Source organism: Columba livia, chromosome 12, assembly GCF_036013475.1.
Source record: "Columba livia isolate bColLiv1 breed racing homer chromosome 12, bColLiv1.pat.W.v2, whole genome shotgun sequence".
Taxonomy (NCBI): domain Eukaryota; kingdom Metazoa; phylum Chordata; class Aves; order Columbiformes; family Columbidae; genus Columba; species Columba livia.
In genome coordinates, this window is record NC_088613.1 from 20237254 (window position 1) to 20252145 (window position 14892).

The 14892-nt window shown below is 50.7% G+C and overlaps 1 protein-coding gene across 10 annotated transcripts; it reads left to right on the forward strand.

The window, feature by feature from the left end:
- The first annotated feature begins 5965 nt into the window (after window positions 1–5965).
- LOC102096347 (endothelial cell-selective adhesion molecule) lies at window positions 5966–14693 on the forward strand. 10 transcript variants are annotated; one of them, XM_065028143.1, is made up of 10 exons: window positions 5967–6204; window positions 8842–8937; window positions 9055–9186; window positions 10173–10442; window positions 10945–11061; window positions 11585–11686; window positions 12737–12859; window positions 13081–13173; window positions 13476–13568; window positions 14509–14693. In XM_065028143.1, exons 1-10 carry the CDS (start codon window positions 6150–6152, stop codon window positions 14688–14690), a joined length of 1263 nt encoding a protein of 420 aa, XP_064884215.1. In that variant the 5' UTR covers window positions 5967–6149; the 3' UTR covers window positions 14691–14693. The 10 variants fall into 10 exon arrangements, with proteins under 10 accessions (XP_064884217.1, XP_064884215.1, XP_064884212.1 ...); XM_065028140.1 differs by adding an exon at window positions 13739–13900 and having other exon boundaries at window positions 8842–9186; window positions 14509–14690; XM_021291497.2 differs by adding an exon at window positions 13827–13900 and having other exon boundaries at window positions 5968–6204; window positions 8842–9186; window positions 14509–14690.
- The last annotated feature ends 199 nt before the right edge of the window (window positions 14694–14892 follow it).

Genomic DNA, 14892 nt, shown 5'->3' on the forward strand with positions numbered 1-14892 from the left:
TAGAATGCAAAGAGGGCATAAACTGATTTTGTTTCCCTCTGGGTTTCATGGAAAGCCAGGCAGTATGAATCAAAACGTGGGGCCCTGTCACTGATAATAAATGGATGCTATGAAAGGATGAAAGCCCTTGGGATCTCCCAACTGCAGCCGCTGTCAGCAGGTGCAGTGATGCCAGGCTGCGGGACAGGACTCGCTTGGACAGAGCGTGGAAGCTGCCACTGCCTCTCTCCCTTTTCGGGTGCTACTCTCTCCGCTGGGATGATGCTCATGAGGGATGATACTGAAGATAATGTTCAAAGCGCCAAGGACAAGGGGTCTACTCCCACCAGAGCTGCCCATTCCCTCCAGCCCTCTTCCCTTCAGGCAGGAAGGAAAAAGCACCCAACGCCTCCAGCAGCACAAGAGGCTGCCTCCAACGTTCCTGCCTGCTGTTAGCAAAGGAAAAAACCTTCTTCTGGAGACATACATGCAGTGGTACGTGCAGCTTTCACTTTCTTCTCACCTGCGTCTCCAGCTGAGTGTTCTGCAGCCCTGCTCCTGGCTCTGGGGTCTCAGAATCTGCCTCATGGTCTGACTGCTCTGCTCTCACAAAGTCCTGCCGGTGTTCGTGGTGGCAGAGCTTTGCTCCAGAAAACAACTGTGGTTCAATGTGGTTCAATGAAGTCACAAAAGCTGAACACTTGTACTAGGTAAAGACAGAGCTACCATTGTGGTTGATGTGATGCCTTAAGTAGCAGGAGAGATGAAAGTACTAAAAAAGTAACACAGCAGCAAGTAAGTACACAGAAAATATGGTTTTCACTTTTCAGGCTAAAGCATATATGGTCACTGCCTTACTGACAGCCCTCTCTGTCTCTGCCCCACTGCTGAAGGACTTCGGAAATGGCATCTTTGGGGATTGTGGAAGGGCAAGGGAGGGTTGCTCAGGACACAGATCTGGTCCTCGACACCTGCCAGCAGCCACACAGCCCATTGAAAGAGTCAGCAGAATAACGTCTTGATCTTCCTCCATCTCTGGTAAGCCACAAAATAATCTCAGCCCTGGAGCAAAATTAAGACCTAGAAGTGAATTCCTGCATCCGCTAATCACCCAGAAACACAACTGTCCAATTACCAGCTGCTGCATCTTGCAGAGCAGCCTCTCCCTCCTGGAGAAAACACCTCTGGGGAGTCGAGCCCCTGGGCTGTGCTATGGAAACACCCCAGGCTGAGCTGCTACTCAGAAGATAAAACCAAGAGGCAGGAGCAAGCCCTGACCCTCTGCAGATCTGTGAGTCTGCAGTAAAGCTTTGTAGCTCCCCCAGGGCGCACACATTTCATGTGCTGCTGGCAGACTGATGGCAGTACAAAAGTGCGATTTGGGTCAAGCAAATAGCTGATAGCGACCTGCTTCCTGGAATGAAATTATACTTCAGTGATCAGCAGAAAGACAAGTCTCTCCCTAGTTGTGTCTGAGACAGACTGAAAGCAGCAGAAAGTTTTGCAAGAGTTACCAGGATTTTGCTTTATCCTTCTGCTTTTTGCTAAGGTTGAGAAGTAAAGAGGAACTGATTATGAGTTCAACACAGACCAACTGCTGCCACTCTGTGTGAAAATGTATAGGAATGTGATGGGCCATATAGATAAAGGAGCCCAGTCTGGGAGATTAGCCCGCCACTGAACTGTTGTGCCAACTTGGCAGCTCCATTTAATATGGATTTTATTTGGGGTTTGGAAAACAGAGCTACCAAGCAAAATTCATCTGATGGGCTGGCGTGTTTCTGTACATGAAGCGCGTGTGTGACAAGGCTTAACCCTGAGCAGTGTGCTGGTGTGGGGCTTGATCAGTCACAGCAGAAGGTGTGATGTGATTCTTGTGGCTTACTGACCCTGCTCAGCCTGGTTAGAGCCATTTCTGTGAACGATCCATTTCCCAGGGGTGAAATCTGCTCCCTTTTGAGGTTTAAGTCATACTGCCCTCCCTGGCCGGGTGAGTGGGTGATGGTGTGGAGAGGGGGAGAGCAGAGAGGTCTCAGTGAGCTCACATAGAGACAAAGGGCAATTGCAGCTGCTTCCTGGACATTTCACAGAACTGCAGTTTTCACTTTTGTTTTAAAATGCCCATAAGAAGACCGAGCTCAATTTCTTTCTGGAAACTAATTTTCTATTTTTTTCCCTCTTGTTTTAAGCTAAAATTCAATTTCTGCTGTGTTCTGCCTGTTTTGGATATGACTAGGGGGAAGGCTGTCTTTTGGCTGGACCAGTGGTCCGGGATTTGGGGTGATGGGTTTAATAGGAACTTCAGTGCCTGATTCTGGAAGTGAGGTGCCTCTTGTTCTCATTTTATTGGCCAGTTGAGTGATGTGCATGTCATTTGCCAAATGCGTCAACCAGGAAAAACAGGCTCTTCTATTACAAGCCTTGTCTGGAGCCCCCAGGCTTTGGCATATTCACTTTAACCCATGTGTCCCTGCCATCAGCGGCTGCTTTTCCCACCATCTGACCCAGGTTGTGATACATCCATGCACCTCCAGAGAGAGGCAAGTGTCTGCTGGTGGCTGACAAGGTGCTGCATTAGTACTAATTGCACGCGGTTTTGTGCTGTTGAGGTTTGCCTATACCTGCCCCCCATGCTGGCCGATATGTTAACGGGATAGCTGCATTTGAAGCATTGTGCTGTTGGAACTCCGCACTTTGGCAGGCTGCAAGTTCAGCCTGGGGGAGGAGGCAGCAGCCCCTGTGCCTGCCTGGTGCAGCTGAGCAGCTCGAGTCCTCTCAGCCAGGCCACAGCTCCCCTTGCAGCCCCAGACACCGAGCGCCCGCAGGGTTGCACCCAGGGTCTCACTTCTGCAGGACGGAGAGCAGGCTGCACGCGAAACTGAGAGAAACTGCAGAAATTAATGGGGAGGGGAGAAAGTGAGAGCAGACAAGGCTGACCACATCTGCTCCATGACGTTCTTCATGCTTCCCTGTTTCTAACTTCTTCTTTCCAATTCTTTGCTCACCCTGAGCTCCCCACCACAGAAGACATTTGGTTTTCACCTACACTGTGTCTCCTGTCCCTGCCTCTAACCCACACCACAGCTGCCTCCGCCTGTTCATTTCCCCGCGGGGCTTTCTTTGTTCACACGTTGAAGCTCTTCAAAGTCAAAGTGGCTTTCCTTGTGTCTGCAAATGGCTCAGTGCTTGCAGACCTCAGGTGCTTGCTGGCTGCATCCCAGGGCAAGATTCTTACTCTGCCCTGGTGAGACCACACCTGGAATCTTGTGTCCAGTTGTGGCCCCTCAGTTCCAGCAGGACAGGGAACTGCTGGAGAGAGTCCAGCGCAGCCACCAAGATGCTGAAGGGAGTGGAGCATCTCCCGTGTGAGGAAAGGCTGAGGGAGCTGGGGCTCTGGAGCTGGACAAGAGGAGACTGAGGGGGGACTCATTCCTGGGGATCAGTATGGAAAGGGGGAGTGTCAGGAGGATGGAGCCAGGCTCTTCTGGTGACAACCAGTGACAGGACAAGGGGCAATGGATACAAACTGGAACACAGGAGGTTCTGCTTAAATTTGAGAAGAAACTTCTTCCCGGTGAGGGTGGCAGAGCCTGGCCCAGGCTGCCCAGGGAGGTTGTGGAGTCTCCTTCTCTGCAGACATTCCAACCTTCCTGTGTAACCTCATCTGGGTGTTCCTGCTCCATGGGGGGATTGCACTGGATGAGCTTTCCAGGGCCCTTCCAATCCCTGACATTCTGGGATTCTGTGTGATTCTTCCTGCTGTGTGCACGTAGCCTTGGGTTTTTAAGATTTCAACTGTGATGCTGGTCGTCTCAATGGCCTTGCTGCGTATCATATTTTATTCTTCCACATTTCAATCAATCCCAGGCTCATGTGGCTGAATATCATACTTTGCGACCCCTGCTGAATGCATGGGGGACCTGGTGACAAAGATCATGGTCAAGGCACTGAATGACTTCTTCACTTCAGTCTTTAACAGTAAGACTGGCCTTCAGGAATCCAAGGTCCTGGAGAAAGGGCTACCCAAGAAATGTGCTTCTCCAGGGAGGGAATCTCCCTGGGAAAAGGACAGAGGGTTGTTTCTTTTCACAAGTTGCATTTGCACTGCTTTCTGTTGATTTTAGCTTCTCAGACATCCCAAGCTCAAGTGAACTGTACGCAGAATGCAGCAGCCCTTTGCTGTGATGACAAATGCCAATGGACTTGTGACATGACCCTGCAAATACCCAGCCCTGCATTGGGGAACCAGGTGGATGGAAACAGAGAACCTGCACTGAGCATGGGAAGAAACAGAAGCTAAACTAAAAATGAAAATGTACAGCTGACCACAAACCAACATGAAAGGCAGAATCTCCGCTTCAACACATAAAAAATAATAAACAAACAAACATAAAGTTTTGCTTGACATACATTTTGTACTGAGCTAGTAGTAAGCTCCACTTATCTTAAAGGTCATTGTCCTTCCTGTCCAAAAATGTCTGTCCTGCTCACTGGGGCTGCACATAAATGACACAGTTGCTGTCTCGGCCCTAGCCTAAGGGTAAGCAGCCTGGCCAGTGTATAGGAAACTACTGAAATCAGCAGATGTGACAGATTACAGTGTGAAAAGCAACAAAACTCAGAGCTCTGATGTGTGAGGTGTGGCTGGGTTTCACAGTGGCTGAGGTGGGGGAAATGAGAAACAACTGACCTTCTCAGATAACGATGGGGAGCACTGAGAACCTCTTGGGGAAGACACCTGCAAGGCCAGTGTTGCCTAAGTAAAACCAAATGGGCAATACCAGCTAAAGCTGAGATTGTCTAGGTAATGGTGTCAGGACCACTAAATTTGGGGATGGATGTAGAAAAATGAGGACCAATGGGGGAAAAGTAATTATGGGCTTATTTATTTGGAAGGAGACAGGTAGAGAAAAAAAGGGTCAAGAAATGGTAAAAGAGATGGCAAGGTCAGCATCAGGCTGGACCTGCTTTGGCAGGTGGGAGGTGTGGGTTGGATGCTTTCCCCAGCTGGCAGAGGGCACATGGATGGGGTTGATGGAGCTGACAGGTATCACTCTGTTGGTGCTCTGGACCTGATGACATCTGCATCCACCCACCTTTCCTTAATGCTTTACACACAGCTGTCCTGTCCCAGCATCCATCTCGCTCTGGTTTTGGTGGTCTATGGGAGTCAGTCAGGGCCAGCCAAGCTCAGCAGGGCAGGAAAGCTTTCCCTAGTGCACTGGGGCAGAGCTCAAACGTTCCCAAGTCTCTTATCCCTCTGTTCTTCAGTCTAGAGCATTAAACTTGCTCCCCAGGTCATCCTCTCATCCCAGGAGTGTTTCTCCCATAAACTGAAATTCCCTTTGCAGAAAGCTTGTCAGGTGTGGATGATCCCAGTCCACATCTACCTTGGTGAAGGAAAAAGCTACTCACAGTGGGAAAAGTCTTTCAGAGCCCGCTTGAGCCCCTGGCCACCACTAGAAACAAGCTGGAGGACGAGCTCAAGCTTTGCTCTGCTCAGGGAGCTGGGCAGGGGAGGGATGGAAGATGACTGAGCTGTGAGAAAGGGATGGGGATGCATCTTCTGGCCTCAGGGCATGGAAAATTATCAGGGACATCCCCTGTAATTTATATCACTGCAAGAACTGAAATAGGAAATCCCCCCTAGGAGCAGAGTCAGGCAGGTTATTCTCCCTGGTTTGGCCTGGCAATCAAGTTCAGCATTTCTTGCAATGGGGCCACTCCTGGGGTGCATTACAGCTCTGCCCATGTGCCCCTGTGGGGATAGAGTATGGTCCCTTCGGGGTCCCCCTCTGTCCTGCCCTGGCTGAAAGGACTGCTTGGAGTCTGTGCTGCTCCCAGATGGGGCGTAGGGAGAGAGCCAGGGGGTGAGAGCCGGGAGCTGCTGCCCATCACCAGGAAACCTCCCAGGAAGGGTCCCTGGGCAGGAGTGCAGAGAGGAGGCAGCGAGGAAGGAGAGGAGCAATTGGCAGGAAAACATTTGGTCTGGAGCCAGTCCAGGCTGGGAGTATCCACAGCGCTGACCTCACGAGCATCGGATATCCAGACCTTCAGACTGCAAAAACTCCTCGCACAGTACAGCCTGACCCATTATTCTCATTGCAGCATGAGCTTTTAAGGGGCTATTTTTCAAGCGTGGCAATTTTTGAACCATTTTTCCCTGACAGATGCTGATGCGCCATCCCATGGAGCTACTGGGGACCAGCTGGGTGCTCCTTGCAGGTAAATTGTCCCGAGGGTGGGTGAGGTACCAAACCTTGCCCATTGCAAACCCATGGAGAGCATGAGGCTTCAGCAGAGCTTTGCAATGGGGATCTCTGGTCCATATAAATTAGACTTTTTAGATGGGCAAAATGCTTAACCTGAAAGGGAAAGGTGCTTCTGTTTCGCTGTCCAAGTCAGAGAAGGTAGAAGCAGCTTAAGAGCTTGGACTGGGGCTGATATATGTAATAACACAACATTTAATGTAGTTATACTCCTGTGCATGATCTCAGTGTGGTCCAAATACATGCACTGACCGCCTTGAAGCAGAAATCTGCAAAGATTTTCAGGGCAAGCACCTTAAAATAGAAAAGAAACTCATTACAATATACCCAGAGTTTCAGATGCTGTGGTGTTAGTGAGCTCTGTTTGAGTGTTTGTTGGATGAACTTTGGATATTGCAGTTGTAAAAAGGTGTCTGTGTGTGACAGACTGCAATTCCCCCTCCTTTGCAGCACGGCACTTCTCTCTCTTCCTCTGCTACTTGAGGCTAACAGCTTCTTTTGTCTGGCCCAGAGCACCCTGGCTCCTGGGACATTAGAAGAAGGGAGTGCCAAGGCACACTGGGCCGCGCCCAGTGTGGGGGATGTTTGAGGGCTTCAGGGGCACCCACACTCAGTGTGGGGGGTGCAGAGAAGCTTATACAATGCCTACAGTCAGATCTGATCAGATAACAAAACGGGACTCTCGTCGAGACTCCGCCCATTGCCGCGGGTCTCTTGGAGCACGAGCTTAGCCACTGCCGCCACGAGAGCCCCCCTCCCCGGGATGGAGACTCCGCTTGCCTCGCCGCCACGGTGTAAGTAAAACTTCTCGCAGGATTGCGAGTATATTTTCTTTCCGTGCACACTTGCACAAGTACTTTATTTCCTCGCACAATCGTGAGTGGCCGCCGAGAGCCCCTCGCACAATCGCGAGTATATTTTCCTCCCGTGCTTCCACATAAGCACGTGTAGGATTCCGTGCACATTTGCACGTGTAAAATAACTCTCGCAGGACTGCGAGCGTATTATAAATTTACTCTCGCGACATCGCGAGTGCACACTTTCCGTACTCACTGCGAGTACGTGTATCTCTATAAAAATAATCCCACACCGTGCTTGGGTAAGTGTGTACTCCTCCGGGACTCGGGGACGGCTCCGGCACTGTTTTGGTGAAGCCACGTGCATGCACTCTGTGGACCTCCTGTTGTATTAGTGGCTGCCCCTCTCAATAATTTCCTCCACTGATATCCGAACCTGTATTTAAGTCACATTCGGAGTGCTAAAACCCTGTGCCTCGCTGGTCTAATAAAAGTTGGTTTTGGACCTTGTGGTCCCTAAAATTGACCTGTGGGTTGCTCTGTGACACTGTGCTGAAGTGTTTTATCTTCTGCTAGTGGTGTTGCATGTTCTGTATAAATAGTGTTCTCTCAGAGCAAGGGGATTTTCAGCTGTAAGATTGTACCTCTTACAGTTTCAGGGGCATGAAGGCACAAAAATAAAAACCAATAGAAGCCTCTCAAGGTTATAAGAGTGAGAAATGAAAATCAAGAGATGAGCTTGTTTCACTTAGATTGTTAGACGTGTTTCTTTCCCACCTGCGCTGCAAAGTTGCTAAGGTAAATCACCGGTCAGAGCATGAGGCACAATTTTCAGGATTGTTTGCAAAGACGGCAGGCGGCACTGTAAATGCACATGAACATCTGCTTATCGGGGCAGGAGCTGAGACACGGTGGAGAGAGGAGCAAACACAGCCTGCGCACCGGTGGCTCTGCGCCAGGAGCAGATGGCTGCCCGAGGCGGGAGTGTCCTGCCCACCGAGCATCCCTCCGCCTCGCTGCAGTGTGTTCAGGGCCACCGGTGCTGGAAATGCATTTCCACGGTGCCTCTTTTGTCAGGAAGCGTGGCTGCGGTTGCTCGGTGGCCAGTGTCTGGGGACGGGCTGAGATCACTGCTGCTGGTCCCCATCTCGGCAAGTCTCAGACTTGTCGCACCTGTGCAAGGTTTAAGCTGACAGCTTTGGTGAGGTCTGTTAGCAGAAATCACAGTGCCCAATTCAGAGCAGCCTCTAGGATTACCAGAATTGCAACCAGTAATAATTAGAACTCTCCCTAGGTAGATAAATACCCTTTCTTTCATCAGCCTAGGGCTGGCTTCTTCCTTTAAATTCTTGGGCTAAAGCCCAAGTCATGACAAGCCCGAAAATTGCCATATATTTTAGAAAGAGAGATGCATCCCACTCTGCTGGGAGTGTGCAGATACTTTCAGCCCCAAACAAGACCAAGAATCAGGAATGAACCATGGAAATTACGTCAGGATTACCAAGTACTTTCTGGGCACAGACTGGGAGGAAATGCTACACAAATGCACACAAAACTCAAGTAGAAAAAGCTCAGAGCTGATATCTCCAAGCACCCTGTGCTGTGTTTAGGTACTGGTACCAGCTCTGTCTGGGATGTCTCCCTGCCTGGCAGCAGGATGGGCAACGGCGATGGCTTAGTGAGCAAGAGGTCCAGGTACCATGTGTGTCCTTGGCACGGGAGGTACCAAAGCCTCTCCCAAGCCATGCTGACTTTCTCCATATCCCTGACTTGAATTCTCTTCCCCTTCCACCCAGGGCTGCTGGTGCCTTTGTCACAGGCTGCAGAAGCAGTGGGACCCCTTGAGAGAAAAGCTGCCGCTGTGGGATCCTCAGTGCTGCTTCCTGGGCCGGGTAACGTCACACACATCTACTTCACACAGTGGGAGTACTTCAATGGCACCAGCTCCCGCACCATCCTGCAGTACTACAGGGGTTCTCACAGCCCAGCCATTCATGCACCCTACACAGGACGAGCCATTTTCCATCCATTCAATGGATCTCTCTTGCTGGAGGACGTCCAGGAAAGCGACAGTGGCACCTACAAAGTGACTGTCAACGTGGGAGACAAGGAGAGCCTGAAAATCCTGCTGGAAGTCCTTAGTAAGTGGTGGGTGTGGGAGGGAGGAGAGGGGTGATGGACGCAAGCAGAGCGGTGGCTTTATTTGACTGTCTATGGACCATCAGCTGGACAAAGGGATTTGGAGAAGTGATTTGAGCTAAGTTTAATAGGACAGTCATGGGTTGGTTTGAACCTGCCATGCATGGAGACATCACCAGGGAGACTTTGGGAAGAGGTTCCCAACCTATCGCAGTGGAGAAGTGGTGCTGCCCAAGGAGACCTTCTAGGGTGCCTGGCTGTGACGGAGGCCTGGGCTCCATCCCAGAAAGGCTATTTTCGCCCTGGTTTTCTACTCCCAGCGCAGGGATGGAGGGGCTGGCAGGATTCTGTGTATCCACTGCTACCCGCAGAGAGTATCTTTGGCACTTTTACACTGGAGACCAGGCAGAGCCGATGGAGCTAAGCCCAGCAGGGTGGACTTTATAGAGAAGTCACAAAAAATCTCCCTCTCAGACCACACTGGCCGATAGTTTGTTTGCAGTTTTCCGGCGCCAGCCGCTGCCACAGAGATAAGAGCACGCTTTGAATAACACAGAAGTTCCTCCTCAATATTGCTCTCGGCAACTCCCTTAATTTGTTTTGGCATTACCCTTTCTCTTCTGTAATAATGTTGTTGCCATAATGCTACCACAGCTCTTCACCACACATTTCTCCTTTCCACCCCACATAAAGCTGAAAGGGATCTGCATCCTTTTCCTCTTTTTTCTCATTTCCTGACACATTTTAAAATGCCCTGTATTTACCCAAATGTAATAAAAGCAATGACTCAGCTTAGAAAAAAAAAAAAAGCCCAAACCCTGAAAGCACAGCTGCGCTATGCAGCACAGGACTTTCCAAGGGAGAAGCACCTGCTATCACACTGTTGCAGACTCAAGGCTGCTGTGGTGACACATGCAGCCCCGTTGCCCCTCACAGATGTTACAGGTCACATCTGAGAGAAGTGCTGGTGTTTCTGTCCCTTTTCCAGAGCCTGTGTCCCGCCCCCAGCTCCGAACCAGTGCTCTCATGGCCCAGGCCAGCGGTGAGGTGTTCTGCAAGGTGGCAGAGGGCAGGGTGGACACCATCGCCTGGAAGAAGGACAGGCAGCCTCTTCCCCCGGACAGAGGTTTTCGCCTCTCCAACAGCCTCAGCATTTTGTACCTGAGGCCAGCGAAGAAGTCAGACTGCGGCTCCTACTCCTGCAATGCCAGCAATGGGATAAGCTGGCAAGAAACCTCCCTGAACATCACCATTGCAGGTGATCGCTGCTGAGGTTTCACTTCCTTCTCTCCACCCATCCCTGGGGATCCCTGGGTGGTTTCATCCCATCCCTCTGCCTCCATCCCCCAAGGTCTGGCTGCCCTCTCATGAGGTTGTGGTCCATGTGCCATTGACAGGAGCTCCCCATCCTAAGACAATCAGCAGCAATTCCCATTTTCTGATCCCACCAAGGCACAGCCTTTGGCAGGATGGGCAGCAGGAGATTCGCTGTTTTCTCTTGGAAAAGGTCCCAAGTGATGGCCTTTGGCTGAGGTAGGTAAGCAGGACATGGGCACAGTGGTGGTGGCCAGGAAGCCTGTGGACAGCACACATCCCAGGTTGGACATTTCATGGACCACAGAAAGCACTGATTTGGCCATCAGCTGGCAAAAAAATTGAGTATATCCTGGTGAGGGAGGAGCACCATGGCCCACCAGAGCCATCCATGCTGGTCCAGCCAGTGGCCTGACTCCTGGCTCCTCTTTCCTATTTTTTTCCAGGTCTTTCCCCTCCCTTGCAGGATGTACTGAGGATTGCGGTGGTTGCTGTGGTCTTCGCTGCCGTCTCAGGATGGGGAATAATATTTCCTGTCTGCCAGTCTGAAAAGCTGAGAATAAGTGAGTCTGCACTTGGGGGCAGCCAAACCCTTGTTTCTCTTGTCTGGCGGAGGAGAGTGAGGAGCATTGCTGTGGGAAGAGCTGATAATCAGCCTATTTGCTTTCCAGCTGTATAAACATATCACATTCTCTCCTTAGCAATTTTTTTTTTATGGTGAAAACTGATTTTACTCCGTTTTCAAGCTAGGCTAGATCTGCTACTTCCCAGACATTTTTGTTCTAGAAAGTTGAGGTGATTGATTCACACTTTAAATGAAAAAAATTTCTCAGGAGCATTTTTTTTCATTACAAGGCTGTATTTTTAAGAGAGTATGTTTATTAATACAATGTACTGGGGGGGGGCACAGAGCCCTTTCCAGATAAACACGCTAAAGAGTGAGTGAAACCCACCAGGCCCTGGTCAGGGATACCCCAAAGCATCCCGGGTGGGGAAGGGCTGCATCCCACTCTGTGGAAGGGGTGGGGGCTGGTGTGGGACATCATGAGGGGTCACAGCAGTCACCCCGCTGCTCTGGGTGTCTAGGGGGGGAGCTGTGGAGGTGGCTGAGTGCCTACACCTGCGGGCTGGTGTGCATCGCCTCCATCCTGGCAGGCACCGCCGGGATCCTCTGGATGCGGGAGGAAGGTATGACATGGATGGGGGTGGCTGGGGGTGGGGGTGGTGCTGTGCACCTTCACAGAATCACAGAATGTCAGGGGTTGGAAGGGACCTGGAAAGCTCATCCAGTGCAATCCCCCCATGGAGCAGGAACACCCAGATGAGGTTACACAGGAAGGTGTCCAGGCGGGTTGGAATGTCTGCAGAGAAGGAGACTCCACAACCCCCTGGGCAGCCTGGGCCAGGCTCTGCCACCCTCACCGGGAACAAGTTTCTTCTCAAATTTAAGTGGAACCTCCTGTGTTCCAGTTTGCACCCATTGCCCCTTGTCCTGTCACTGGTTGTCACCGAGAAGAGCCTGGCTCCATCCCCCTGACACTCCCCCTTTCCATATTGATCCCCATGAATGAGTCCCCCCTCAGTCTCCTCTTGTCCAGCTCCAGAGCCCCAGCTCCCTCAGCCTTTCCTCACACGGGAGATGCTCCACTCCCTTCAGCATCTTGGTGGCTGCGCTGGACTCTCTGCAGCAGTTCCCTGTCCTGCTGGAACTGAGGGGCCACAACTGGACACAATATTCCAGGTGTGGTCTCCCCAGGGCAGAGTAGAGGGGCAGGAGAACCTCTCTCGACCTTTCAGCAGTGCAGGATGCAGCATGGAAAAGCAATGGTTTGCTGTGCAAACCATTTGGGGTGAAGGCCTCATGGGAGAGGCAGAGTTTCACGGGGGTCAGAGAGGAAGGCAATGCCCTGGGGAAGGAGGGTCACACAGGTAAACATGTGGAGATAGACCCAGTCAGAGACACATGTGTCTTCCCCATGGGTGATCTCAGCTAGTCATGGGGGCCTGGACCACCGTATGGATTACACACCCATCCATACAATTGATATATTTATTTCCCTTTACTCAGCGCCCTTACCCAGAGTTAATTGCAGAAGAAAATTAAAATGATCCAGGGATGTTTGCAAGGACAGATTGAAAAGGTTGGGAGTCGGGAGAGGGTGGGAAAGGGTTACAAAATGCTGAAGGTGACAGGCAAGTGCAAGCACTGGTACTCTGCCTTGTCCTGTTTTCTTTCAGGTCCTTCAATTGCAATCATATTGCCAGAGATTGCCCTTACGTACGTGATGGTGGTAACCTTCCTGGTCTCTGCCACCGTGACCTTCCAGCCTACGAAGTTCATCCAACTCAGATCCAAAACAGGTGAGCTGTGTGACCAAGGATTGCAGGGAGTGAGGTAGAACCGGTCCATGGCAGTTTTATTTTGCCTGACAACTCTTCGTTTACTTTTAAAAATAAATTATTTCTATCTGTGCTAACTCAGGCTGGTGGATTCCACACCAGACCATGGGTGAGAGCAGACCCCCCCAGTCCGTGTCTCATAATACACCTTACTATTACTTTGTCATCTTTCCGTTGGCCAGCACAGCGCACGATGGGCTACGCTGCTCCCGGAGGAGTGGTTTCGGTGGTGCTGACAACCAGCTTCCTCATAAAGAACATCCACAATCGCCATGGTGAGAGGGGATGCTCCAGGGACCACCCCAAATATTTGTCACACTGAGGCTAAAACTTGACTACAATATGTAATCCAAATATCCTTTCAACTAGGCCATTTGGAGTTAGACCTGCTCTAAACAAAATTTTAAAAAAATCCAACAAATTGGGGTTTTCAAAGGAGAGCAATTTTTGCAAAAGCAAAACTAGTTTTCACCACCCCACCTTTTTGTGCATGTTTTCATGGTGGCAATTTGCCTTTCTCCTTTCTCTCCTGCTTCGGATGGTGCTTTGTGCTGATGCTGGGTTTGTCCGACCACAGAAGAAGGATGCACAGAGTTCGTGGACGTGACCACCCTCGCGGTCAGCACTGCAGCTGTGTCGGCCCTCCCACTCCTTGCGATCTTACTCTGCTGTAAGTCTCCCTGCTCCTTCATTTTCCTGTGCCTCCAAGTGCCTTATACTCAGTGAGCTGGTTTCCCTCTGTCCCCACGCGATCAAGCAGCCATGTGAATTATTTAAAAAGTATTTATCAGCTCTCGTGACAACCCCAGGACCTGCCCATTGACCGCTTCCCTTCCCCAGTGAACACCAGACACCACCCCCAGAGTACAACACCCTGTACCATGTGTTTGGTGACTCTCATGTGCTTCCTCCTGACACCTTGGAACAGATTTGGCCTTTTACAGATCACACGACTCAGGGATGGCTGAAGGGACACGAGTCCGAGTGGGTGGACAAGGCAAGGTAGATCCTCTATTACCTATTTCTGTGTAAACTCATACTGCTTAAATTTAAAAGAGTGGGATATGGAAACTATGCCATGCCTTGGTTTAAGTCCCAGACTCCAGGAAAGGTGCAGTCCAGTGCTGCCCTCCCAGACCTTGATTTCACTCTGGGTTCAGAGCAGGTAGCTCTGGTGGAGGTCCCCATCCAGTGAAATGCTTGAATACATCCTCAAATCTCCCCACAAATTTCTCCCTCACGGCCTCAGCATGAAGCCGTTAGGCCTTAATTCCTGCTGATTTCATCCCAGCACTTTGGATTTCAGCCACCCTGTGGGTACATTTGTGTTAAAACAACCTGCGTGCTTTGCAGGAAAGTGTCACATCCTCACGGGCCTCAACCAGCTTCTCTTTGCCCCTGACAAAGCCATCCTGAGATACCGAGGACTGAATAACACACCCACAGCTGCTTCTAGGGTCTTGTTGTGTCTTTGGGCCATGCAAGGATGGGTGTGGAAAGAAGCCACCGCAGCCCTCGCCTCTGCCTGGGGTAGGGGGCAGGTCTGGATGGGACACCAGAGCCCCTGGCTCTAGTGATGCTCAGCACATCCCCACTCCTCTTCCTTACAGGTCCTTTGAAATGTCTCAGCCCAGCAGCAAGGATGCCATTTCCATGTCTTAGAGGTCAACTGGGGTGTTCCTTGGTTGGCAGAGTCAGCTCAATCTTTCTCCCAGGTTTGGTGGGTCGAGGGTTCTCAATTTCACCCAGTTTGAGCCTCTGCAATACCTGTAATAAATGGCAACTCAATTAACTAGTTTCTGAGCTTTTTTTTTTTTTTAACACAGAGCTGGGGGAGGCCAAATGGATGTTCCCCCTTTTTCTCTTTAGAACCAGGTCCTAAAGTAGAGAAGAACCTTTAGAAATAGTTGCAGGAGTCTCACTAGTTTATCACAGGATCACAGAATGTCAGCGGTTGGAAGGGACCTCGAAAGCTCATCCAGTCCATCCCAGAG